This window comes from Enhydra lutris, unplaced genomic scaffold (genome assembly GCF_002288905.1).
Source record: "Enhydra lutris kenyoni isolate GAN:26980312 unplaced genomic scaffold, ASM228890v2 scaffoldscaffold19, whole genome shotgun sequence".
Classification (NCBI taxonomy): domain Eukaryota; kingdom Metazoa; phylum Chordata; class Mammalia; order Carnivora; family Mustelidae; genus Enhydra; species Enhydra lutris.
This window is the reverse complement of record NW_019154103.1, coordinates 32,732,355-32,758,832: the sequence shown is the minus strand read 5'-3', so window position 1 is coordinate 32,758,832 and position 26,478 is coordinate 32,732,355. Positions and strand designations below refer to the sequence as shown.

Below are 26,478 nucleotides of genomic sequence, written 5' to 3'. Positions count from 1 at the left end.
GCAGAAGACATGAACAGACATTTCTGCAAAGAAGACATCCAGATGGCCAACAGACACATGAAAAAGTGCTCCACATCACTCGGCATCAGGGAAATACAAATCAAAACCACAATATGAGATATCACCTCACACCAGTCAGAATGGCTAAAATTAACAAGTCAGGAAATGACAGATGCTGGCAAGGATGCAGAGAAAGGGGAACCCTCCTATGCTGTTGGTGGGAATGCAAGCTGGTACAATGACTCTGGAAAACAGCATGGAGGTTCCTCAAAAAGTTGAAAACCGAACTACCCTACGACCCAGCAATTGCACTACTGGGTATTTACCCTAATGATACAAACATAGTGATCCGAAGGGGCATGTGCACCCGAATGTTTATAGCAGCAATGTCTACAATAGCCAAACTATGGAAAGAACCTAGATGTCCATCAACAGACGAATGGATAAAGAAGATATATATACACACAATGGAATACTATGCAGCCATCAAAAGAAATGAAATCTTGCCATTTGCGACGACGTGGATGGAACTAGAGGGTATCATGCTTAGCGAAATAAGTCAATCGGAGAAAGAAAACTATCATATGATCTCCCTGATATGAGGAAGTGGAGATGCAACATGGGGGGTTAAGGGGTTAGGAGAAGAATAAATGAAACAAGATGGGATTGGGAGGGAGACAAACCCTAAGTGACTCTTAATCTCACAAAACAAACTGAGGGTTGCTGGAGGGAGGGGGGTTGCGAGAAGGGGGGTGGGGTTATGGACATTGGGGAGGTATGTGCTATGGTGAGTGCTGTGAAGTGTGTAAACCTGGCGATCCACAGACCTGTACCCCTGGGGATAAAAATATATGTTTATAAAAAATTAAAAAAAAAAACTAACAAGAGATAAGGTTATAACCTAATGAAAAAGGGGTCAATTCATCAAGAGGACATAACAACTATAAATTTATATGCATCCAACATTGGAGCACCAAAATATATTAAGCAAATACTAACAGATCTGAAGGGAGAAACAGACAATACAATAATAGTAGGAGACTTTAATACTCTACTTTCAACAATGCATAGAACATCCAGACAGAAAAATAAAAAGGAACACTGGACTTAAATTATATTTTATACCAAATGGACCTGACATTTACATAATATTCCACCTAACAACAGCAGAGTACACATTCTTCTCAAGCTCACCTGGAGCATTCTCTAGGACAGATCAAATGTTAGCCTACAAAACTTGTCTTTAGCACATTTAAGTGGACTGGAATTATACCAAGTAGTTTCTCCAATCACAATGTTATAAAACTAAAAACAAGTAACAGAAGAAAAACTGGGATTTCACAAATATGTTTAAGTTAACATACTCCTGAACAACCAAAGGAGCATAGAAGAAATAAAATGTGAAGTCAAAAAATACCTTTAAACAAATGAAAATGGAAAAAAAAATAGCAAATTTATGGTATACAGCAAAAGCACTTCTGGGGGAAGTTTATAGTGATAAACATCTATCTTAAGAAAAAAAGATCTCAAATGACCTACCCTAATATTTCAAGGAATTAGCTAAAGAACAAAATAAGCCTAAAGTTAGCAGAAGTAAAGAAATAGCAGATTAGAGTAGAAATAATAGAGACCATGAAACACTAGAAGAGATTAGTGAAGCCAAGATCTGTTGTTCTGAAAAGATTAAAAAAATAAATGACAAGGCTTCATCTCGACTTCTCCCCCAAAAGAGAAAAAACTCAAACAAATAAGATAAATAAATGTCATTATACAAGATACTACAGAAATACAAATGATTGGGCACCTGGGTTGCTCAGTCAGTTGAGCATCTGCCTTGGGCTTAGGTCATGATCCTGGAGTCCTGGGATTGAGCCCCACATCTGGCTCCCTGTTCAGCAGGAAACTGCTTCACCCTCTGCCCCTCATCTCACTCGTGTTCTTTCTCTCTCCCTCTCTCAAATAAATAAATAAAATCTTGAATGAAAAGAAATACAAAGGATCATAAAAGACTACTATGAATAATGATATTGCAAAAAATTGGATAAACTAGAAGAAATGGATACATTCCTAGAACTATAAAACTTGGCAAGAATGAATCATGAAGAAATAGAAAATATGAATAGACAATAAAAGTAAGATAATTGAATCAGTAATCAAAAAACAAAACAAAACAAAACAAACCTCTCAATAAAGAAAATCCCAGAGCAAACATTTAAAGAAGAATTAACATTAATCCTTCTCAAGGTTCCCCAAAAAAACTAAAAAGAAGAGAAGACTCCTGAACTGATTATATGATGCCAGCATTACCGTAATACAAAAGCCAGTTAAGGATACTACAAGAAAAGAAAAGTACTGGGGTGCCTGGGTGGCTCAGTGGGTTGAGGCCTCTGCCTTCAGCTCAGGTCATGATTCCAGGGTCCTGGGATCGAGCCCTGTATCGGGCTCTCTCCTCAGCAGGGAGCCTGTTTCTCTTCCTCCCTCTCTGCCTGCCTCTCTGCCTACTTGTGATCTCTGTCTGTCAAGTAAATAAATAAAATCTTTAAAAAAAAAAAGAAAAGTACTGGTCACTTACCCTAATGACTATAGATGCAAACCAAATTCAATAGCACATTAAAAGGGCCATACATCATGATCAAGTGTGATTTATCCCTGGGACACAGGGATGTTTCAACATACGTAAATCAATAAATGTGATAAAACACATTAATAGAATAAGATAAAAATCATATGATCATCTCAATAGATGCAAAGAAGACATTTGACAAAATTCACTTTCATGATAAAAATACTCAACAATTGGGTTGAAGGAACATACCATATCATGACAAAGCCCATAAATGACAAACGCACAGCTAACATTGTACTCAATGGCAAAAGCATACTACTGGAAGTCCTAGCCAGAGCAAATAAGCAAGAAAATGAATTAAACTGAGGGTTTTGGAGGGGAGAGAGGTGGGGGGCTAAGTGAGCCTGGTGGTGGGTATTAAGGAGGGTATGTATTGCATGGAGCACTGGGTGTGGTGCATAAACAATGAATTTTGGAACACTGAAAAAGTATTGAAGTCAGAAAGAAAGTACTTAAACTGTCTTTGTTTTGCAGACTACTTGATTTTATATATAGGAAAACAAAAAAGGATCCATGAAAAGCCATTAGAACTAATAAATGGATTCAGTAAAGTTGCAGGATACAAAATCAACATACAAAAAAATCAAGTGCTTTTCTGTACACTGACAATGAACTAGGTAAAAACCACCTTTTACAAAAGCATCAAAAACAATAAAATACTTGGGAATAAATTTAATCAAAGAGGTGAAAGTTCTATACACTGACAACTTTAAGACATTGATGAAAGAAACTGAAGATGACACAAGTAAATGGGAAGATATTCCATGCTTAATATTAGAATATTTTAACATTGTAAAAATGTCCATACTATCCAAAGCAATCTATTGATTCAACGTAATCACTCTCAAAATTTCAATGAAATTTTTCACAGAAATAGAGAAAAAAGCTCTAAAATTTGTATGAAATCACAAAACACCTCCATGAGGCAAAGTAATCCTGAGAGCAAAGTTGAAGGCATTACGCTTCCCAGTTTCAAGCTATACTACAAAGTTATAATTATCAAAATGGTATGGTACTGGCATAAAAACAGAAATATAGACCAATAAAGCAGACTCAAAAGCCCAGAAATAAACCCAGGCTTGTACAACTAACTAATATTTGACAAGGCAGCCAAGAATACTCAGTGGAAAGAAGAGTGTCTTCAATAATTGGTGCTAGGAAAATTGGATATTCATATGCAAAATAATGAAATCAGATGCCCCTTTTATACCACTCAGAAAAATTAAAGAGAGATGGATTAAAGACTTACACATAAGAACTGAAACTGTAAAAGTCCTAGAAGAAAACAAGAAAAAAGCACCTCGATATTGGTCTTGGTAACAATTTTTTTTTTTTTTTTTTGCATCTGACATGAAAAGCACAGGGAACAAAAACAAAAATAAGGAAGTGGGACTACATCACAGTAAAAAGCTTCTGCACAGATAAAGAAACAGTCAAAATATGAAAAGGCGACCTACAGAATGGGAGGAAATATTTCTAAACCATCTATATGATAAGGAGTTAATATATAAAATGTATAAAGGAATTTATATAACTCAGTAGCAAAAAATCAATCCAATTGTAAAATGGGCAAAAGACCCGAGAGACATTTTTTTCCAAAGACCTACAAATGGCCAATAGGTACAAAAAAAAAATGTGCTCAACATCACAAATCATCAGAGAAATGCATACCAAAACCACAAAGAAACCACACTTGTTAGAACATCTGTTATCAAAAAGACAAAAGAGAAGTGTTGGTGAGAATGTGGAGAAAATGGAATCCTTGCACTCTTGATGGGAACTTAAAATGAATACAGCTGTTATGGAAAATAATATGGAGTTTCCTCAGAAATTAAAAATAGACCTTCAGTGTGATCCAGTAATCCCACTTTTGGGTAAATATCAAAAGGAAACAAAATCATTACCTCAGAAAGATATCTGTACCCCCCATATTCACTGCAGCACTGTTTACAATAGCCAACACAAGGAAACAACCTACGTGTCCACTGACAGATGAATAAAGAAATGTGGTATATACAGATAGCAGAATATTATCCAGCCATAAAAGAAGAAGAAAATTCTGCCATTTGTGACAGCAAGGGCTGACCTTGAGGGTATTATGATAAGTTAAATATGAAATAAGCCCAACAGAGAAAGACAAATACTGTATCATTTTACTTATATGTGGAATCTAAAAAAGCAGAACTCATAGAAATAGAGAGTGGATTGTTATTTGCTGGGGGTGGGAATAAGGAAGAAATAAGAAGATGTTGAGCAAATTTGTAATTATAAGATGACTTAGTTCTGAAGATGTACTATATAGCATGGTAACATTGTTAACATAGTTAGCAATGCTGTGCTATATATTTGAACTATGTTAACAGTAGATCTTAAATGTTCTCATCACATAGAAAAACTGTTAGTTGTGTGAAATGACTGAGGTATAAACTAATTTTGTGGTAGTGATTTTCTAGATATATATCTGTATTTAATTATGTTGTATACCCTAAATTTACACAGTGTTATATGTCAATTATATCTCAATAAACTTGAAATAAAAAGAAGAAACTGCGGTAGAGCAGAGGAAGTCTTTGAGGAAATAAGTTTGTCAGAGAGAGTATTCTGGTAGCAAAATAATGAAAATTTAAACATCCCAAAGGGGGGAAAAAGTATATAATTGGAACAAGTTTGGAGTTGGTGAAAAGTGATACCCACAGTATTTTTGAGGATCATAAATCTATGATGAATCAAAGTCTATTAGAAAAAATGCCAGCCAGTGAGTCTGGGCACCCAATTTCTCTGCAAATAGATAAATGTGGGATAAAGGCACAAGTTGTTCAATTGCTAAACAAGGTTGTAATTCTGTGGGTTGTTTAAATAATACAGTATGTTTTCCTCATTGGGTAATTCCATAGGTTATTTCAGTCTGCCTGAGATAAAAGCAATATTTTACCTACTGAGTTGATACTTCAATGCTGAATCATAGCTCAGAGTGTGAAATTCAGGAATAAAGAGGCCTTAGATTTGGTCATGCCACAGGTTCCTGGGGAAAACCTCTTATGTGATGGGATGTTCACTCCATACCTGTATATCCTCAGAAGACCTTGGAAACCTGAAAAACCATAACAATGTATAAGGAACTATGTTATCCCTTGTTTTTGTTTGTTGGTTTGTGGTTTTGTTTACTAAATATTGTTGTACCTTTCTCATCCTTGACATATTAAAGACATGTCCTAAATGTCTTTTCTTAAGTATAGAATCATCCTATTGGGACAACCATGCATAACTCATGCAGGAAACTTTCTCTTACTCTCAGACTATATTAAGTGACATCACCTCCCACTTCTGTAGTCCATATAAGCCTACTTTGCTATTTTACAGCAGCTTTTTTTTCAATGTACTGTAGCTGTTTGCCTGTCTACATCCCATATGAACACTGAATTTCTAGAACACTGTATGCAAATTTTTAAAAAAATGATTTTTCCCCAGTCCTTATAATAACATCCCTCTTACAGTAAATGTTAAATAAATGAGTGGATGAGTGAATAAATGAGTCACAAACTCTTCTCTTAGATGTATTCTAGATTCTATCCTTCTGAGTCTATGTACTTCTCGTATGAGTCCTTTGTTTTCTTCATCCCTGGCTTTGTTCTTGCTTTGTCAACTGTAATGGGTTGAACTGTATCCTACAAAAGATATGTCCAAGTTCTAAGCCCCCATACTTATCAGTGTGATTTTAGTTGGGTACCTAAGGTAAAGATCTCAAGATGAGATCATCTTGAGGAGGAGTTAAGGTGGCAGAGTAATAGGAGGACCCTATGCTTGCCTCATCCTTCAAACACAGCTAGATCAATATAAAATCATTCTGAACACCCAGGAAATCAACCTAAGGGCTGAGAGAACAAACTACACAGCTTGAGGGAGAAAGGAGGTCACATTGTGGAAGGTAGGAGGTACAGAGAAGTGATTTGGAAGTGAAAAGAATCACGGGGTTGTGCAGGGGAAGAAGCCCTGATTAAGGAGAGGGGAGAAGAAGAGGGAGAGGAACAGAGTGAGTGAGCAAACAAGTGAGAACAAAGCAAAGGGCACTGCACAGAAGAAACGCTTCTCCAAAACCACTGACTGGGACAAGGAGTTTTTATAAGAAGTCACAAGTTTTTATAAGAAGTGGAACTCAGTGTCTCAAGTTTTAGAAGTCCCTGCTATCACCTGGATGGTTCCCGGAAAGTGTAGTGGTGCTCCTATAGAGAAGGAGAGCAGAGGCTCCAGAGCAAACACAGTGGGGATCTTCTGGGTTGTACTGGGAGAGAAAGTTACCCTTCTTGGAGTGCATTTTGGAGAGGTTGCACTGCCTCTCTGGGGACGAAAGAACAAGCAGGCACCATTTAGCTGCCCATTCATTAGCTTAGGAGCAGAGGCAGCTGCTAAGGGCAGCTAACCTGGAAGTCAGTTTTTTGCTGCACCTTAACATAAACTCCAGTCCCCTGCACATTCATTAGATTGCCCTTCTAGGAGAAAGCAGCACAACTGACAGCCAGGCAAGACCCTCTGCCAGAGGATCAGTACAGGTCCATGCCATGTGAGGTCCCTAAAATTTGAAGTTTTGAAACCCAGCCAACCCACTTGGATAAAACACAGGAGCTCTGGGCTTCCAGCTGGGTAGATAGATCAGATACAGGGTAAAGGCAGAGATTTGAGAGATGCCTGGGACAAAAGAAGGAAGATTGTTCACTCTTCTGTGAGGGCTTCCTAAATAGCCGCAGGCCCAAATTCTGCTGTGGACAAGAGGGCTATTTTTACTCCTGCCTATCAGCACAGGCAACTTCAGTGAGAGGTACAGTGCTCAGAGTAGAGGCTTGAACCACTTACAGCAAGCCCTGCCTCCTGCACCCTGCAGGTACTTTTTCACTAAGACAAGAGTGCCTAAAGTAAGAACAGCAGTGGGCCCCTCCCCCAGAACACCAGCACCACCTCCTCTGCCCCCAGCAGCACACAAACAAGTCTATTGACCATAGACAGCTGCAAAGTTCCAGCCTTAGGGGGAAAATAGGATCTAGTCTCTTTTAACAAGCAGACACCTAATTAAAACTCACCATATAGTGGAAAAGGTCCAAACACTCACCCCTGTAGAGAAGGAGAAACTGCACAGGACTGGCCTGAGGGAAGGAGCAGCCAAAGCACAAGAGCAGAGTGAACAGCATATACCAGAAACACTTCCTGAAGCCCCAGGCCTTGCACAGCATATGACCTCTTGTTTTTATAGCCATTTCTCTCAGGAGCAAGAAACATAAGAGGCTTTCCTAACCCACAGAAGACAGAGACCCAGACAAAATGCCAAGATGGAGGAATTCATCCCAAAAGAAAAAAGAAGAGGTCACAGCCAGGGATCTACTTGAAACAGATTTAAGTAATATGCCTGGACAGAATTTAAATCAGCAATCATAAAGATACTAGCTGGGCTTGAGAGAAGCCAAGAAGACACCAAAGAGTCTCTTACCACAGAGATAGAAGATCTCAAAACTAGTCAGGCTGAAATTTTTTAAAAAATGCTATAACTAAGATGAAAAACTGACTAGATGTAATGATCACAAGGATGGAAGAGGCACAGGAACAAATAAGTGATATAGAAGATAAAATTATGGAAAATAGTGAAGCTGAAAAGAAGAGGGAAAGAAAAATATTGGATCATGACTGTAGACTTAGGGAACTCAGCGACTCCGTAAGACATAAAAACATATCATAGGGGTACCAGAATAAGAGATAGAAAAGGGGCAGTTTATTTGAGCAATTTATAGCTAAAAACCCTAATCTGGGGAAGAAAATGGACATCCAAATCCAGGGAACTCCCACCAAAATCAACAAAGCAAGCCAACACCAAGACACATTGTCACAGTAAATTTTTCAAAATACAGAGATAAGGAAAGAATCCTGAAAGCAGCAAGGGAAAAGAAATACCTATTCTACAGGGAAGACAAACAAAGCAGCATATCTCTCCACACGGAAACTGGGCAGGCCAGAAGAGATTGGCAGGATATAGTCTACCAGCTGAATGGGAAAAATATGCAGCCAAGAAGACTTTATCTAGCAAGGCTGCCCTTCAGAATAGAAAGAGAGATAAAGAGATTCCCAGACAAAAAATAAAGGAGTTCGTGGCTTCTAAACCAGCCCTTCAAGGAATAGTAAAGGGGACTCTTCGAGTGGAAAGAAAGACTAAAAGCAAGAAAGACTAGAAAGGAACAGAGAAAATATCCAGGAACAGTGACTTAACAGGTAATGCAATGGCACTAATTGATATCCATCGATAATCACTCTGAACGTAAATGGACTAAATGCTCCAATTAAAAGATGTGGGGTATCAGAATGGATTGAAAAAACAAGACCCATCTATTTGCTGTCTACAAGAGACTCATTTTGACCTAAATTGAAAATTGAAAATGAGGGGGTGAAGAACTATTTGCCATGGTAATGAACATTAAAAGAAGGCTGGAGTAGCCATACTTCTATCAGATAACTAGATTTTAAATCAAAGACTGTCACTAGAGATGAAGAAAGGCACTATATTACAATAAGGGGTGTCTATCCAACAAGAAGATGTAACAATTGTAAATATGTATGCCCCAACTCAGAAGTACCCAAATATAGAAATCAATTAATAACAAACATAAAGAAACTCATCAATAACAATACAATAACAGTAGGGACTTTAACACCCCACTTACAACAACGGACAGATCATCTATGCAGAAGATCAACAAGGAAACCGTGGCTCTGAATGACACATTGGACCAGATGGACTTAACAGGTATATTCAGAACATTTCATCCTAAAGCAGCAGAGTACATATTTGAGTATACATGGAACAGTCTCCAGAACAGATCACATACTGGGTCACAAATCAGGCCTCAACAAGTACAAAAAGATTGAGATCATACCCAAGTATATTTTCAGACCGCAACACCATGAAACTTGAAGTTAACCACAAGAAAAATTTGGAAAGACCAAAAGTGCAAGGAGGTTAAAGACCATGCTACTAAAGAACGAATGGGTCAACCAGGAAATTAAAGAAGAAAGAAGAAAATACACAGAAACAAATGAAAATGAAAACACAATGGTCGAGAACCTTTGGGATGCAACAAAAGCAGTCATAAGAGAGAAGTACATTGTAATACAGGATTACCTCAAGCAAGAAAAGTCTCAAATACACAACCTAACTTTATACCTACAGACACTAGAGAAGGGAAAGCAAATAAAGTCTAAAGCCAGCAGAAGGGAAATATTGAGGATTAAAGCAAAAATAAATGATATAGAAACAAACAAAAACAGTAGAAAAGATGAATAAAACTAGGAGCTGGTTCTTTGAAAGACTTAACAAAACTGATAACCCTTTAGCCAGATTTATCAAAAATAAAAGAGAAAGGACCCAAATAAATAAAATCACAAATGAAAGAGGAAAGATCACAACCAACACCACAGAAATATAAGTAAGCAATTATGAGAGTATTATGAAGAATCATATAGCAACAAATGGGGCAATCTAGAAGAAATGGATGAATTTCTAGAAACATATGAACTTCCAAAACTAAAATAGGAAGAAATAGAAAATTTAGTCCTATAACCAGCAAAGACAGCAAATCAGTAATCAAAAATCTCTTAACAAACAATGTCCAGGGCCAAGTGGCTTCCTAGGGGAATTCTACCAAACATTTAAGAAAAGTTCAGGGGTACCTGGGTGGCTCAGTTAAGTGGCTGCCTTTGGCTCAGATCATGATCCCAGCGTCCTGGGATTGAGCCCCGCATTGGGCTCCCTGCTCAGTGGAGAGCCTGCTTCTCCCTCTGCCTGCTGCTCTGCCTGCTGGTGCTTTCTCGCTTTTTCTCTGTCAAATAAATAAAATATTAAAAAAAAAAATAAGAGTTCATTCCTATTTTTCTCAAACTGATCCAAAAAATAGAAATGATGGGATTGAAAAAATAGAAAGGAGGGCACTTGTCATATTGAACACTGGGTGTTGTATGTAAGTGATGAATCACTGAACTCTACTCCTGAAAAAAATAATGTACTGAATGTTAACTAATTAGAGTTTAAATAAAAATTAAATATATAAAAATATAAGTGGAAGGAAAACTTCCAAACTCATTCTAAGAGGCCAGCACTACCTTGATTCCAAAACCAAAGACCCCACCAAAAAGAATTCTAGGCCATTATCCTTGATGAACATGGATGCAAAAATTCTCAACAAAATACCAGCAAATTGAATCCTGCAGTACATTAAAAGAATTATTCACCACGGTCAAGTGGGACTTATTTCTGGGCTGCAAGTCTAGTTTAATATTTGCAAATAGATCAATGTGATATACTACATTAATAAAAGAAAGGATAAGGCCACATAATCCTCTCAATAGATGAATAAAAAGCATTTGATCAAGTACAGAATACATTTTTTTTTTAAAGATTTTATTTATTTATTTGACAGAGAGAGATCACAAGTAGACGGAGAGGCAGGCAGAGAGAGAGGGAAGCAGGCTCCCTGCTGAGCAGAGAGCCCGATGCGGGACTTGATCCCAGGACCCCGAGACCATGACCTGAGCCGAAGGCAGCGGCCCAACCCACTGAGCCACCCGGGCGCCCCACAGAATACATTCTTGATCAAAATTCTCAACAAAGTAGGAATAGAGGGGACATACCTCAATGTCATAAAGACCACATATCATCCTCAATGGGGAAAGACAGAATTTTTCTTCTATGGTCAGGAACAAGATAGGGACGTCCATCCATTCTCACCACAATTATTTACCATAGTATTAGAAGTCCTAGCCTAAGCAATCAGAAAAGGAACAGAAGTCATCCAAAATGGTAAGGAAGAAGTCAAACTTTGACTGTTTGCAAATGACATGATACTGTATGTAAAAAACCTGAAAGACTCCACTAAAAATTGCTAGAACCGATACATGAATTCAGCAAAGTTGTAGGATAAAAAAATCAATGTACAGAAACCTGTTGCATTTCTTTTCACCAATAATGAAGCAGCAAAAAGAGAAATCAAAGAATTGATCCCATTTACAAATGCACCAAAAACCATAGGCTACCCAGGAATAAACCTAACCAAAGAGGGAAAAGATTTGTACTCTGAAAACCATAGAACACTTATGAAAGAATCTGAGGATGATACAAAGAAATGGAAAAACATCCCATGCTAATGGCTTGGAAGAACAAATATTAAAATATCTATACTACCCAAAGCAATCTACAGATCCAATGTAATCCACACCAAAATACCACCAGCATTTTCAGAGCTACAAAAAATAATCCTAAAATTTGTATGGAATCACAAAAGACTCTGAATAGCCAAAGCTACCTTGAAAAAGCAAAGCAAAGCTGGAGGAATCATGATTCTGGACGTTAAGCAATATTATAAAGCTGTGGTCATCAAGATAGTATGGAACTGGTATAAAAACAGACACATAGATAAATGGAAGAGAAAGTCCAACAGAAAGCCCAGAAATGAACCCACAACTATATGCTCAATTAATCTTTGACAAAGTTAAGAATATACAGTGGAAAAAAAGTCTTTTTAACAAATGCTGTTGGGAAAACTGGACAGCCACATGCAGAAGAATGAAACTGTACCACTTTCTTGTGCCATACACAAAAATAAATTCAAAGTGGATGAAAGACCTAAATTTAAGGCAGGAAACTATCAAAGTCCTAGAGGGGATGACAGGCAACAACCTCTGTGACATTGGCCATACCAACTTCTTGCTAAGACACATCTCTAAAGGCCAGGGAAACAAAAGCAAAAATGAATTATTGGAACTTCAAGATAAAAAGCTCCTGCACAGCAAAGGAAATAATCAACAAAACTAAAAGGCAGGGGCACCTGGGTGGCTTAGTGGGTTAATAAGCCTCTGCCTTCGGCTCAGGTCATGATCTCAGGGTCCTGGGATCGAGCCCCGCATTGGGCTCTCTGCTCAGCAGGGAGCTTGCTTCTCCCTCTCTCTCTGCCTGCCTCTCTGCCTACTTGTGATCTGTCTGTCAAATAAATAAATAAAATCTTAAAAAAAAAAAAAACCTAAAAGGCAACCTGCAGAATGGGAGAAGATATTTGCAAATGACATATTTGATAAAGGGTTAGTATCCAGAATCTATAAAGAACTTATCAAACTCAACACCCAAAAAACAATCCAGTCAATAAATAGGCAGAAGACATGAACAGACATTTCTTGAAAGAAGACATACAAATGGCCAACAGACACATAAAAAAGTGCTCAACATCCCTAGCCATCAGGGAAATACAAATCAAAACCACAATGAGTTACTACCTCACACCTGTCAGAACAGCTAAAATTAACAACACAGGAAACAACACATCTTGGGGAGGATGTGGAGAAATGGGAACCCTCTTATACTGTTGCTGGAACTGTAAACTGGTGCAGGCACTCTGGAAAATAGTATGGAGGTTCCTCAAAAAGTTAAAAATAAAACTACCCTACAACCTAGCAATTTTACTACTAGGTATTTACACAAGGAATACAAAAATACTGATTTGAAGGGGCACATGCACCCCCAATGTTTATAGCAGCATTGTCAACAATAGCCACATTATATAAAGAGCCCAGTGTCCATCAACTGACGAATGTATAAAGAAGATGTGTTTTGTCTCTCTGTGTGTGTTTGCATATATATAAAATGAAATATTACTCAGCCATCAAAAACAATGAACTCTTACTATTTGGAAGGACATGTATGGAGCTGGAATGTATTAAGCTAAGTGAAATAAGACAATCAGAGAAAGACAAGTATCATATGATTTCACTCATATGTGGAATTTAAGAAACAAAACAGAAGAATGTAGGGGGAAAAAGAGGGAAACAAATCATAAGTGACTGTTTCAGGGTTGATGGAGGGGAGGTGGGGTTGGTCTAAATGGATGATGGGTTTTAAGGAGGGCACTTCTTATGGTAAGCAATGGGTGTTGTATGTTAGTGATGTATCACTAAATTCTATTCCTGAAACCATGTTAACTAACTAGAATTTAAATAAAAATAATAAAAATGTCATCCTGAAATCACATGTGAAAGAAAAATTACACCAGCAATTAAAGAAGATTTTATTCAAGTCTTGGAATAGAGGAGGGAGATTGAATTCAACTCCCATGAAACAAAAGACAGGAGGATTTTCAAGTGTTGAGCTGAGGTAGTGGAAAAGTACCAGAGGATGTTAAGAGGAGAGGGTAGTCAATGCGATGAGGTCATCTATGCTTGCTCTCTGTCACTTTCTAACTTAGGCTCCCTCTCTACCACAAAGACTAGAAGATAGGGGCACTATCTGTCTTGATTGATTGCATTTTAAAGGGATGGCCAGGGGCCTAGGGTCAGGAAGAAGCAGTTAAGGCTCTCTTTCTCATGTGGGCCTTAAATCCAATGAGTGTCTCCTTGTGTTCTTACAAGAGAAAGACAGAAAAGACATACAGAGACACAGAAGGAGAAGGCCATGTGAAGACAGAGAAATATGAGTGTGTTGTGTGCATAATCCAAGGAATACTAAGGATTTCTGACAGCCATCAGAGGCTAAGGGAGGCATGGAATATATTTTCTCCAGATCCTCCAGAGGAACCAACCCTGCCAATACCTTGATTTAGGTCTTTTGGATTCAAGGACTGTGAGAGAATGGATTTTTTAAAGCCTATCATTTGTGGTAATTTGTTATGGCAAACCTAAGATAACAGCTTTCTGACAGGTTTCTTTCCAGTTCCCATTTAACTCCAAACATCAAAATTGTACATCTCATTAATGACTTGTTTTGTATTCTATTCCTTTTTTTAATTTGCTCTCATTTTTCCTCCTTATTAAGTACCAGCCAAAAGCCATGGCTTCCTCCTTTACATTTTTTTAATAATGCTGATGATAAGAATGATACAGATGAAACTTATTTAGTATTTTTTCCACCAAACAAGCTTTATGCATTTTCCTTTCTAAACCTCACCAAAACAAGGCAAGTACTATTATTTTTTATATTAAAAATGGAGACATTGAGGAACAGAGGGATTAAATAGTACTAAGTGGCAGAATGAAAATTTGCTTTGAGATCGGACTGCAGAACCCACCTGCTTAATGATTTTACTATATTTTTCAGTTTATATCATTGAATGTTTCATGTTGCCTTCAAAGAACTATGCATTTTTCTTTTTTAGTACATTCAACAGAGATAACAAAAGTCAGATGCACAAGCATATCCATTTAATCTTCCCTTTTAAAGGTTTTCTAATATTATTTATATTGTGATGCATTTCTTTAGACTTTTATTAATTCAGGAAAGAATTGAGGCAAATCGTGTGAATACTTTTAACCTATAAGTAATTTAAAAGTTCTGTCTTATTTATCTCTTTTCTTTAGGATTTGTTTTTTTTTTATTTTTATTTATTTATTTTTTTGAGATAGAGAGAGAAAGAATGCACAGGCAGGAGGAGGAGAAGAGGGAGAAGCAGACTTCACACTGAGCAGGGAACCTGATGCAGGGCTTGATCCCACGACCCTGTGATCATGACCTGAGCTGAAGGCAGCCGCTTAACCAACTGAGCCACCCAGGCACCCCTTATGTATTTTTTTTTGTAGCATTTAGCACAATTCTTTGAATGTTAGAAGTACCCAAAATTTTATTAAATGAATATAGTTAACCCAAGTATCAGCTCCCAGTTGTCCCCCAATTTCCCAGCATTCTAGGATTGTATTTTCCTTCAATATTTTAATATAATGGCACAGGTCCCTATTGTACATGCAGTGGAAAGCCCATTGCTCTTCTGCCCCACAGTGCTTCCGAATCTCAGGAGTTGGGAGAGGGGCCCATATATGTTTCCTGCTACCTACCACTTGCATTGTTTTCCTTTTGAACTCCTGCTATTAGCTTCATTCTGTGACTTGTCTCCTGAGACTGCCATCCTCTTGTCCTAGGCACTGTTCCACTGACAAGAAAGTGCTATCTGGTAGACTCCTGCTGATTGTCTGGAGTGTAAAGGGGATGAAATCATTTCAGACTAATTCATCCAATAATTCAGCAAACATACAAACATTCATTGAGTGTTTAGTAGCACTGTGCTGGGCACTGGGAATACCAATGATAACCAAACAAATGAAAGTTCCCACATTCATGTAGCTCATACGCAAGTAAGAAAAACAGAACTCCCACAGATGCACATATGAATATAAAATTACAACTGAGGTAAGTGTGATGAAGGAAAGGCCCATGGTAGATTGAGAACTACGGTAGTGGCCTGAACAGAGAGCAGAAGGGTAAGTACGCATTAGCCAGACCTGTGGCAGAGAGAGTTGGGGGATATGGGCACTGAAGAAAGGATGACAGCACATGCAAACGAACAATAGCAGGGTGAAGCAAGGCACACTGCAGCAACTATAAAAAAGCCCATTGCTAGGGATGCACAAACCTAGGCCAAGAAAAGAGAGGAGTGAGTCTGGAGAAAACAAACAAAGTCACTTTACCAATGGCACAGTCTACTTCAGGCTTCTTTAACAACAAATGGGATCTTAATTCTAAAGTTAATTGAGAGTTAGTGAACAGTTCAAAGTAGGGGATTGACATGATACCATTCGTATTTTGAAAAACAACACCACCAACAAAACCTCTGGCTACTATATACAGACAAGAACTAAAAGGGTGAGGCATAATGGATGTTAGGGATTCCTAAAAGGAAGTATTGGTCCAGGTGAAAGATGATGGCTTAGAGTAGGGAAATGATGGTAGAGATGAAGATAAATGGTAAGATTTGAGAAGTATAATGCAAGAGAACCTAGTGATATGTGGGAAGCATAGGATGTCAAATATATAAAGTTTGCTAAAAATGGTATAGGCAGCAAATTGAAAAAAAAAATATGTGTCCAACACTGCAGTCTTAAAAAGTAATCAGACTTTTGAATATGGGAAATTTTCATGAGCTATGTCTCTTCTTAGCCTCTTGCCTAAGAGTTTTTCCTTTACACCTACTTACTTTAAAACCACATTTTCTACCATCATTTTGTTGCTTTACATATTTCTAGACCACAATTATTTCTTCATAATAACTTTAACATAATATACCTATTAAGTGGACAGTTTAGCAGTAAATCTCCACTACTTTAGGGCCTAGATTTGTACTGCCAACACTCCTATTGAACTGTTGCTAAACTGTCTGCCGTAGTTTCACCCGTAGCACTGAAAAGACCTTGGGGAAGTACTGAAATCAAACTTTTTTTTTTTTTAAAGTATATCTTGGATCAAATTCACCAGAACTTCCACAGTCATAAAGTTGTGTGTGACTATGGTTACTTTCATCTCCCCATGAGTCAAATTATTTCAGGCTTCCTTTAACCCTTCATATCCTAACATCTCCTGTTATTGAACAGCTGTAGTATTTATACCTCCTAGAAGAAAATTACTTTTTTTATTATTTTCTAGTTCTCATACTATATATATGTATTCCCTACCCTTCAAAATGTCAGTTTAGGTATCCCAAAATGGCTTATAGAAACTAAAAGCTATATATAATTTTCTACAGAGAACAGAATAACTGAAGTACTTAATGTTAACAAGGTAGAATCAAAATGCTTAGTATGAAATGACCTCCAAATCCATACTTTTCTTGGAGAAGGAGTATCTATACCTAATATTGGATTTCTTCTTGTGCTCTTTTGAAGGGAACATCCTTTTGTATCAGAACTTCCCCTGTTTTCTTACCCGGATTTCTTCACCAGGGCTGATGAAGAGTTGGCAAGAATCATTGACCATCATGTAAGACTGAATTCCTTAAATTAGCAACAAAAGCTTTGTTCTTTAAAGGAACTTTGAATTAGAAAGTATAGTTCTGAGACTGAGACATTAACACGTGGAACTTAAAAATAAGGCCATGATTGGGCTTTGCCAAACTTAATTATATCTTACTGTGCTATCTATATACTGTACTGCCTTTATTGGGTTACAGCAAATTTGGCTTTCTGTCATTTGTGAAATACTAGCTCCATCCTGTTTCCTGAATTAGTACTGATTTCCTGGGACAAAGATCTGATATTGAACACTGATGTCTTTTAAACAGTGTAGTTTTTGTAACAGAACAAAAATCTTTTGACTCAATTTTTGATGACCATTCTTTACCCTTGAAATATAAGATGGGCTTTAATCACTTTATTCTTGATATGACTTAAACAAGCAGTGACCATAGAAGATTATTCACTTATGACACTTTAATTCACTGGGCTATATTTAGATGATGATTTCTTAGGAAATCATTTTATAACTGCTTCTTTTTAGGAGTAGAGTTGGAATAGGAGAAAAAGTATTTTCTGTTTTTCTTATAATACAGTATGGACTAAATAGCATATAGAATGTGTTTAAATTCTTAAGAATTAGCCTTCTGTTGATTTTTCACAATGTAAAGATCAAGGTCATGAAGTACACTGAAATCTCTCATATAAGGTAGTTTAGTTGTTTTTGTTTATAGATACTGTCATTATTACACCAACCACCACTTTTATGCTACAACGTAAGATCAGTAGTTTTGTCAAACAGTAGTAGTATTCAGTTTTATGACAAAAATTATGTCACAGATGGCTACATAGTTATCAAGGTAACTTTGTATTTAAAATTTAACTGGGAATAAGAAAAGTGAATGTGATTTTATTAAACTTTTTGTTTAATATTTATTCTGAGTATGTTTAAAAAAAACCTTACTGCCTTTGGAAGGCTGAGAGATTTGTTGTAAATTCTGTGGCTTAGTCCTGCTTATTAGTATCTATACACCCGAAATAATAGTTATAATCCAGCACTAGTATATAGTAATTTGTAAGTTAACTGATAGGTCATTAAGCATAGTCTGGTTGTCTGTGAGTATGGATGGGCTGAGGGTAACAAAATAAATAAGCAAGGGTATGAAGTATCTTTTGCAATTTCCAACATTTCATGCTAAGGGTCATTCTGTCCTGAACTTTTTTACCCAGCTTGAAGACAGATTACCACCTCTTTCACCACTTCCTTCATTAAAGATAGTAGAAGGGAAGTAGGGTCCTCATGATGATGATGTTTGGTTGGTTTGCAGTCCTTATTTCCAACTACTGAATCCTACAACTTTTGCCTCCACATAATGCTGTTATTGTCAATAATTAACATGTTTCATGGAGATGAATCCCTTAGAAGTCTTTGTATTTGTCTGTTGCAGAATCAGCATTTGTCTGCCCATCAATTTCATTTTCTATCCCATATGTAATCACAATTTTGCCTTTCACCTTAATTTGTTTTTTCTTTTTGTTTTGCTTTGGCTTGATTTTTCATTTTAGGATTCCATGCTATCATGTAAATACCAATATTGATTAAGAAGTGAAATTCCTTTGTAATATTAAAATGTAAACCCTATTGTCTCTTCTTTTTAATGGTTTATTATTATTAAAAACTTTAAGAGTGAATCCGGTTTCTTTTGTTTTGTGGGGTAGGGAGTGAGACTTACATAATTTCTAATAGAGGGCTTGTATATTTTTCCCGTTATTTTTGGGTTTAAATTCCTCAAGAATATCTGTGAGAAAAACTGAGAAGATAATTGCTTATGGAATCTGCATTTTGAAAAGATAAATTGATATATTCTTTTTTCATGGAAAATCATATGTCAATGACACTTTCTCTCTGTGACAGTGGCAGAAAGAGCTGAAGATTCGACAGAAAGAAGATGCAATATGTGAGGCCCAAGAACGTAAAGACAAAGAGTTAAAGGAAAAAAATCACTTCAGAGAAATTATGAAGAGAAGAGAAGAGAAACTACACAAGCAAACCAAACCCTATGAGCTTCCTCCTAGGACTGAAGTAATTTCATTAGAAATAACATAACCCCCAAATTGAAGTCCATATGCCAGAAATTGCATGAAAGAGAGCAAGATAGCTAGATGTTAGGAAAAACTTCTTCTAATTAACTAGAAGCCATTTCTTCAGAGTTGTTATCCTGGTGCAGACTCTTTAATAGTTTTATCTTCATCCTAAATTAGCAGCTCTTAATCACATTTGAGTGAAGCGATTTTACTAGTTAAACATTTTCAAGAGTATATCTAGAGCTCTTCCTAATTGACTTTTTTCTTTTGATCATACAGCATCTTTAATGTTTCTCAGAGTATTGATTTTCAGTGGACCATTAGATGGAAATGGATTGTAAATTATTAATGAGTCACATTTAAGAATTATTCCTTGAAAATAGAATGAGCACCAACGGAGACTCCTGTGTTAACTATTATTACAAATAAAAGAAGTAAGGCTCCTGGTTGGATTTGTATTTCATAGTCAATGCCGCATCCAACTCTACGTCAGAAACTTGAATTCAGTGAAGTACAGTAGATAAATAAATCTAAGCAGGCCATTCATCTCAGGATGATTTGGTCTTTGGTGGATACCAAAGGAGACCGCTGAGAGACAGTGGTTTTACCTTGCCAGATGAGTTTATGAGGGTGGATCTGGGTGGTCCTAGAAAGTAATAGGAACACTTACCAGAGGGAGTCAGCCAATTACAAGTGATTTTTAAAAGGCACTTCACTTCCTCTGAAACTCTCAATCTATAGGTTGGGTTGGGGTTCCCATGATGGCTTACACCTCTTTCTGAAAATCACAGATAATAACCACATCTCTATTTCTTGATACTCAAGAGACAGTTACTTTATTAGGGATGTTAAACTCAAATGACTACCAGGTTAGGAAGGTAACAGAACTCAGCAAAATGAGCTATGGAATACCTTCCCCATCTAAAAAAAGTTCCCAGCACTTGGCTATACTCATCAAGGTATGTCCAGGATTATAGCATCATACAATCTTCCAAGAAGGAGCTCTTAAATAGGATTGTTTTTTTAAAATAAAAGCTGTTAAATTTTAAAATACTGGCAATTAATTTTTTTAAAAAAATCACATAATTTGGGGTTGAATTTGTGACCCATATTATGTGAATATACAGTATCATTCTTTAAGATAACAATAATATGTAATAGAAAAATGAGAGGTTCGAGGAAGGGTCTTTTTATGATGATTCTCTATAAGGCTGTTTCAAATCTATGTGGCTCTTCCCAAATATTTTGTGTCATCCTTGTTTCCTTTTACAGAGATCTAGTTCTCAGAAATAATATCTTCCAGTGTACCTTTCCAGATACCTTCATTAATCTGTGCTTTCTTTGTATATGAAAAGAAATCTCTCCTACGGAAGGCCAGCCGGTCCCCTTTCCCTGAGTTTCATCACTTTGAAAATCTTGCTTTGTCAGCTATTTACTCTCTCCCTTGAAGGAGCTCCTTATTACTCACTCCTACCCACAGATGTCTCCATTTTCTACCATCCTTCCGTTCAAACTCCTTTCTCCTTAAGTCCCGCAGCGATAGCAGCCTTACCAGACTGCCCTTGTAAGTCATAACCTTTCTGACAGGTTGTGAAAGAGGGAACCACTGGGCTGTGAGTTGCGGGGAAGGGTCTCTGGACATCTCAAGACTTACAAGAATGTCAGCAAATTCTGCTGTTTCAGAACCACTTTCATACAAGCTTGGTGCTTCCAGTTTCTGTAATATTCTGGTGTTCTGGGGCAGACTTAGGTTTATTTATTCATTTTCTGTTCTGCGTAGTCTGTTCCCACTTGTTCACCTGCTTTCCAACTTCCACATTTTCCTTAGTATTTCCAATGTACTATCCTATTTTCTCCTTATGGATTCATGCCTTTAAAAAAGTAATTCTTTTTCTATCATAGTAGTAGAGATTTCTAAGGGAGCAAAGAAAAAACAATGTATGTATACACACATACATAAGGAGAAAGAGATGATTAGTCAGAATGTTTATATCTTTATTCTTAAATTATTTTATAAAATTCTTTATTCTTAATCTTTAAAATTCTTACAGTCTTGACAACACACATCTCTCTTGGTCTTCCTCCTATACCTGGACTATTAGAAAAGGCTGGGGCTTTTAGATCTGGGTTCACATTCTAACTATGCTCCCTGGTACCCACGGAACATTGGGTATGTCACTGAAACTACTGCAGCTTCATTTTACTCACTTATAAAATGGGTACCATTTGTGTAAAGAGTGGCACCAGTCAGAAGCTAATCAGGAAAACAGGAATGTGTCAGTCATTTTAAGAGAGAGTTTAATGTAAGGAATTACTTTAAAGGTGTTAGAGAATTGAGAAAATGAAAAGGAAACATAGAAACAATACCAAGTGCAAGAAATTGGTATCACCTCCATGGCCAGGGCATCAGAAAGAAAGAGGGATGGATTATTAGAATCTAGAAGCAGTGGAGACAAGTTGCATAAGGTGGGATCCAGCCCTCTGTCAGGAAGGCGCTGCCCTACTGCTGCTGGGACCTCTGACAGGGCACAATAAGGCAGTTTGGGGACACAGAGGAAAAAAGGAAACAAGAACAAATTGTCTATGGCTCAAATCATGCTGCCAGGAAGAGCAAGAAAAATGGGAAGAATCAGGGTCATCCTTTGCCATTCTGGAGCTTTTCCTCCAATGCTCCTGTCCCCTGCATCACAAAGCAGATGGAAGGGTAGGTTTGGGGCTGAAAAACACTTGTTAAATAACTGGAAAAAATATGTAGTGCAATGCCTAGAACATATTACTACATGCAATACAAATTAACCCAACCCCTTTTATCTTCTGCATTTTTGGCCTTCTTTTCTGCAAGCTTTCCCCAGACCCTTCCACTCCCTAAAAAAGGAGCTTGAAAGAAAGCATCACCTTTTAAGTTAATGTAAAGCAAGTTTATTATAATTTATCTTTATAACTAATCCTTAATTCTTTCAGTAAGTACTTCATCTAACACAAGCTTAACTGGAACTCTTCTGTAATTTACCTTTCATATTGATTTTGTCTCACAATTCACAAAGTGTTCTTTGAGTCCCAGGCTGGACTGGGCACCAGGTGGTTCTCTCAGTGACTCTTGTGTGTTTAGGTTATGGTTTCTGAGCCCTGGTTGCTTGTTTTCCCAGTCTCCCCACTTCAAGTTGGTAAGAGGAAGAAGGAGAATGAGAAATATATTCCATGTCTTATTAACTCTCTGCAGCTCTTACTCATCTTTAAGTGCCTCTACTGCTTGGAAGCGTTAACTTCTCTAGATCTAAATCCCTTTCTACCCCAAACTCATTTCCATGACTCGTTCCTATGCTACTTTCACTCTATGTTTACATTTATTTTGAAAGAGTAAACCCAGGTCTTCCTACATTCATTTACTATGAATTCTCTATAGATTTCTGTTAGCAACTACCAAAGCAGCAGCTTCTTCACATCAACTACCTAATAAACATTTTAACTTACTGAGAATGAAATATTTATAGAAATTTTAGCCAGTTTTACTAGGGCATTAGAAATTAAAAGATATATATTAAGCGACAAAAGAGAGAAAAGATAAATAGTAAATAAATTCTGAGTAGCATAAGATGAAAATAAGCATTTCCCCTAGTGCAATTTAATAAAGATAAATCAAAAGACTTGGAAAGGTTTGTGGGGAATGCCAAAGAGAAATTTAGGGAAGAAAATACCCCAAATAAATATCTCTACTCTGACATTACTGAGTGGGTATTTGGGGACATGAAGTAGTAGTAGACAAAATAACTCACTGTAACAATGTTAGAAACTCTACATAATGTGTACCAACTATAATTCAAATAATTGATTCTTCTGCTCTTACCAGTAAAAATCCTCTCTTGGACATATGACTGTAACTGTCGACTAGTTGATTATGAGTGACCGTTCTCACTTTTTAAAGATGTTTTATATCAATAAATCCAAAGAAAGGTACAGTATATAACTAGTAAACACAGTTCCTTCTTTTCATATACCACCATCCCACCACTGTCCATACCACATGGTCCTATAGCAAGGTTTACAGTAGTGGCACTTTTGACATTTTAAGTTGGATAATTATTTTAATGGAAATTGGGCCTTCTGCGCATTTTCAGCTATTTAGCGGTATCTTTGGTATCTACCTGCAAGATGTAAGTCATACCCCTTGCCTTCCCCCCTCCCCAACCCCACCAGTTCAGACTACCAAAAGTACCTCTGGGAATAAACTTGCTCCTGGTTGGGAATGACTGGCCTATAGTTTCACTAACCTTGACTTCCAAATTCCAAATTTAACTTATTGGTGATTGTTTTTCAGGTTTATTTCAAATTTTGTCCAGCTGTTTACACATGAAGCTCTTACTTTTGGTCAGCGGGTGACTCCCACTTAAAATTACCATAGGTCTCATGAAGCCACTTCATTCCTCTTCATGTCTCCATTTGCTGAAGTGGAAATACGAACAAGAGGGCCCCTATTTGTTGTATATGTCATTAACTGGTGATATTTATCAACTTTCCTGTGGGCTAAACACAAGTGAAGGCAGGAAGCCATGAAAACCTGCTCTGCCAATGCCTGTATAGAAAAGACATGCCTATAATAAATTCCTCCCACACTGTACTTCACAGCCCTAGGCTGGCCACTTAAGACCTCAAGTATTTGTAAGTCTCCTTGTACTAATTCTAGGTATTTTTCTCTGACGTATAGGATGTGTTTGGAAATTTAGAGCAAAACTCATTTTAAATTATCATCTTCTATAACATAAATACACATATTTATATAGTTTTGCAAATTTGTTGATTTGGTGACTTTGGAGCTACATGCATTTTTCATAGTGACATAGATTTCAAGGATAATTTGGCTCTAATGTTATTCAAGCTCACTTTTTTCTCCGATCATTCTAGCTAAGGGACCTATTTACATAATACCTAGTGCCTTGTTATTTTTTTATTCCTGCTTCATTGGAAAGCCAAAAGTAAACAAAAACAAATGCATTTCCAAAGCACTTTTTAGTTGGAAGATCTTTGTGGTATCTCACTTTCTAGTGAAATTTCCCAAGCCTATTCTATACTGGAAAAGGCAGGGTGTTTTTTTTTTTTCTTATGAATTAATGCACATGGTAGAGGTTAAGCATTTCAGAACCATGAGTGAAACTTTTTTCTTATCTGTATATATTCTAACATCTACTTTTTATTATTATTATGTTAGTCACTATATAGTACTTCATTCATTTTTGGTGTAGTGTTCCATGATTCATTGTTTGTGTATAACACCAGTGTTCATAGCTATACATGCCCTCCTTAATACCTATCACTGGGCCAACTCATTCCCCCACTCTCTTCCCCTCTGAAACCCTCAGGGTGTTTCCTAGAGTCCATAGTCTCTTATGGTTCATCTCCCACTCTGATTTCCCTCACTTCATTTTTCCTTTCCTTGTCCTAATGTCCTCCATGCTATTCCATATGTTCCACATATAAATGAAACCATAGGATAATTGTCTTTCTCTGCTTGATTTAGTTCACTTAGCATAATCCCCTCCAGTTCCATCCATATCAATGCAAAAGTTGGGTATTCATCCTTTCTGACAGCCGAGTAATATTCCAGCATATATATGGACCACAACTTCTTTATCCATTCCTCTGTTGAAGGGCATCTCTGCTCCTTCCAAAATTTGGCTATTGTGGACATTGCTGCTATGAACATTGGGGTGCATTTGGCCCTGCTGTCCACTACCTCTGTATCATTGGGGTAAATCCCTAGTAGTGCAATTGCTGGGTCATAGGGTAGCTCTATTTTTAACGTCTTGAGGAACCTTCATACTGTTTTCCAAAGTGGCTGTCCCAACTTGTGTTACACCAACAGTGTAAGAGGGTTCCTCTTATACAAAGACCACTAGCAATCCAGTGATGCCATGACTATTTACTCTCAAGTTTCCTCTCAAAGACATTCATTTCATTTCACTGGAAAACTGAGTTTGGGTAAATGCTAAATTCTCAGGAAGACTGAACGTTGGTAGCTTCCTGATAGGCCCAGGCAACCAAAAGCCAAAGAAAGAGAAATAAAATGCTGAGAAGTCATCTTTCATTTAAGTTAGCCATCAATCATTCCCCATGCCTGGTTTAAGGAGAAGGGTGAAAATAAGCCTAAAACCTAGCTATTTAATTACCAAATAATAAAGGTTTGAAGTTCCTTGAAGAAAAACTCGAGAGCCCATTACAACCCTTGGGGCCAACACAGATGAAATCAACACTCATGAAAACAGGGAGATGATAAGGAGGAATGAAATAGCTCATAAGATGTTAAGTGTTAGTGCTTACAATCAATAATCTAGTGGTTTCATTTTACAGATGAGAAAACTAAGCACTGGTAGTTCACCAAGCTAAAGATAAGATATTTATTATTTCACTGAATACAACAAAACTATGAAGCAGGTAAAATAATGTCCATTGAATCCTGAGGTAAAAGGGGCTTTTAAAAGTAATGTGCAACAATGTCACTTAGGTCTGTGAGCTCTAATGACCACACTACACTTCCTTAGAGATTTGGAAAAACAGTAGCAATCAAGAGTCTTACCCGAAGGCCAGTTCTGCTTATGATACCATTCTGACGTTCTCTGTCCAAACATAACGTGCCACTTATGAATACACACTAACAATACAGAAGAAAAACCACAAGTATATAAAGTTGAATTGTAATAAAGTTTTTGATGAGTTCTCAAAAGAATTAAAAAGTTAAAATTCTTAAAAAGTTTGACAATTCATGAAATAGCCAGTGAAGTCATGATTGTTTTAAGTAATCATTCAGGAGCAAGTAATAATATGCTACTCTGTACTTATCCCATTGTACAGTTATTATTGTTTGGAAAAAATAAATTGCATTTGGGAAGAGAGGTGTAGACAATAGGAAAAAGTTTTGATTGTGCCACTTCCGTGTTCTCTGTAGAGTCAGTCAATTCAGGCAAATGGAGGTTTTCTTGCCTATTCCTTGACTCTATTTTATTGACATGTTGTATTTGTCAACTAAGTATTATTTGAACTTTGAAGAA

At 37.0% G+C, this 26,478-nt stretch overlaps 1 protein-coding gene across 1 annotated transcript in view; it reads left to right on the top strand.

The window, feature by feature from the left end:
- Positions 1 to 23,789, top strand: part of LOC111148446 (transmembrane protein 232) — a 254,105-nt gene extending 230,316 nt beyond the window's left edge. The window contains exons 12-14 of the mRNA XM_022504999.1: positions 17,288 to 17,381; positions 19,269 to 19,436; positions 23,754 to 23,789. Coding sequence (XP_022360707.1) covers positions 17,288 to 17,381; positions 19,269 to 19,436; positions 23,754 to 23,789 — 298 coding nt within the window. The remainder of the gene's footprint in view (positions 1 to 17,287; positions 17,382 to 19,268; positions 19,437 to 23,753) is intronic.
- The last annotated feature ends 2,689 nt before the right edge of the window (positions 23,790 to 26,478 follow it).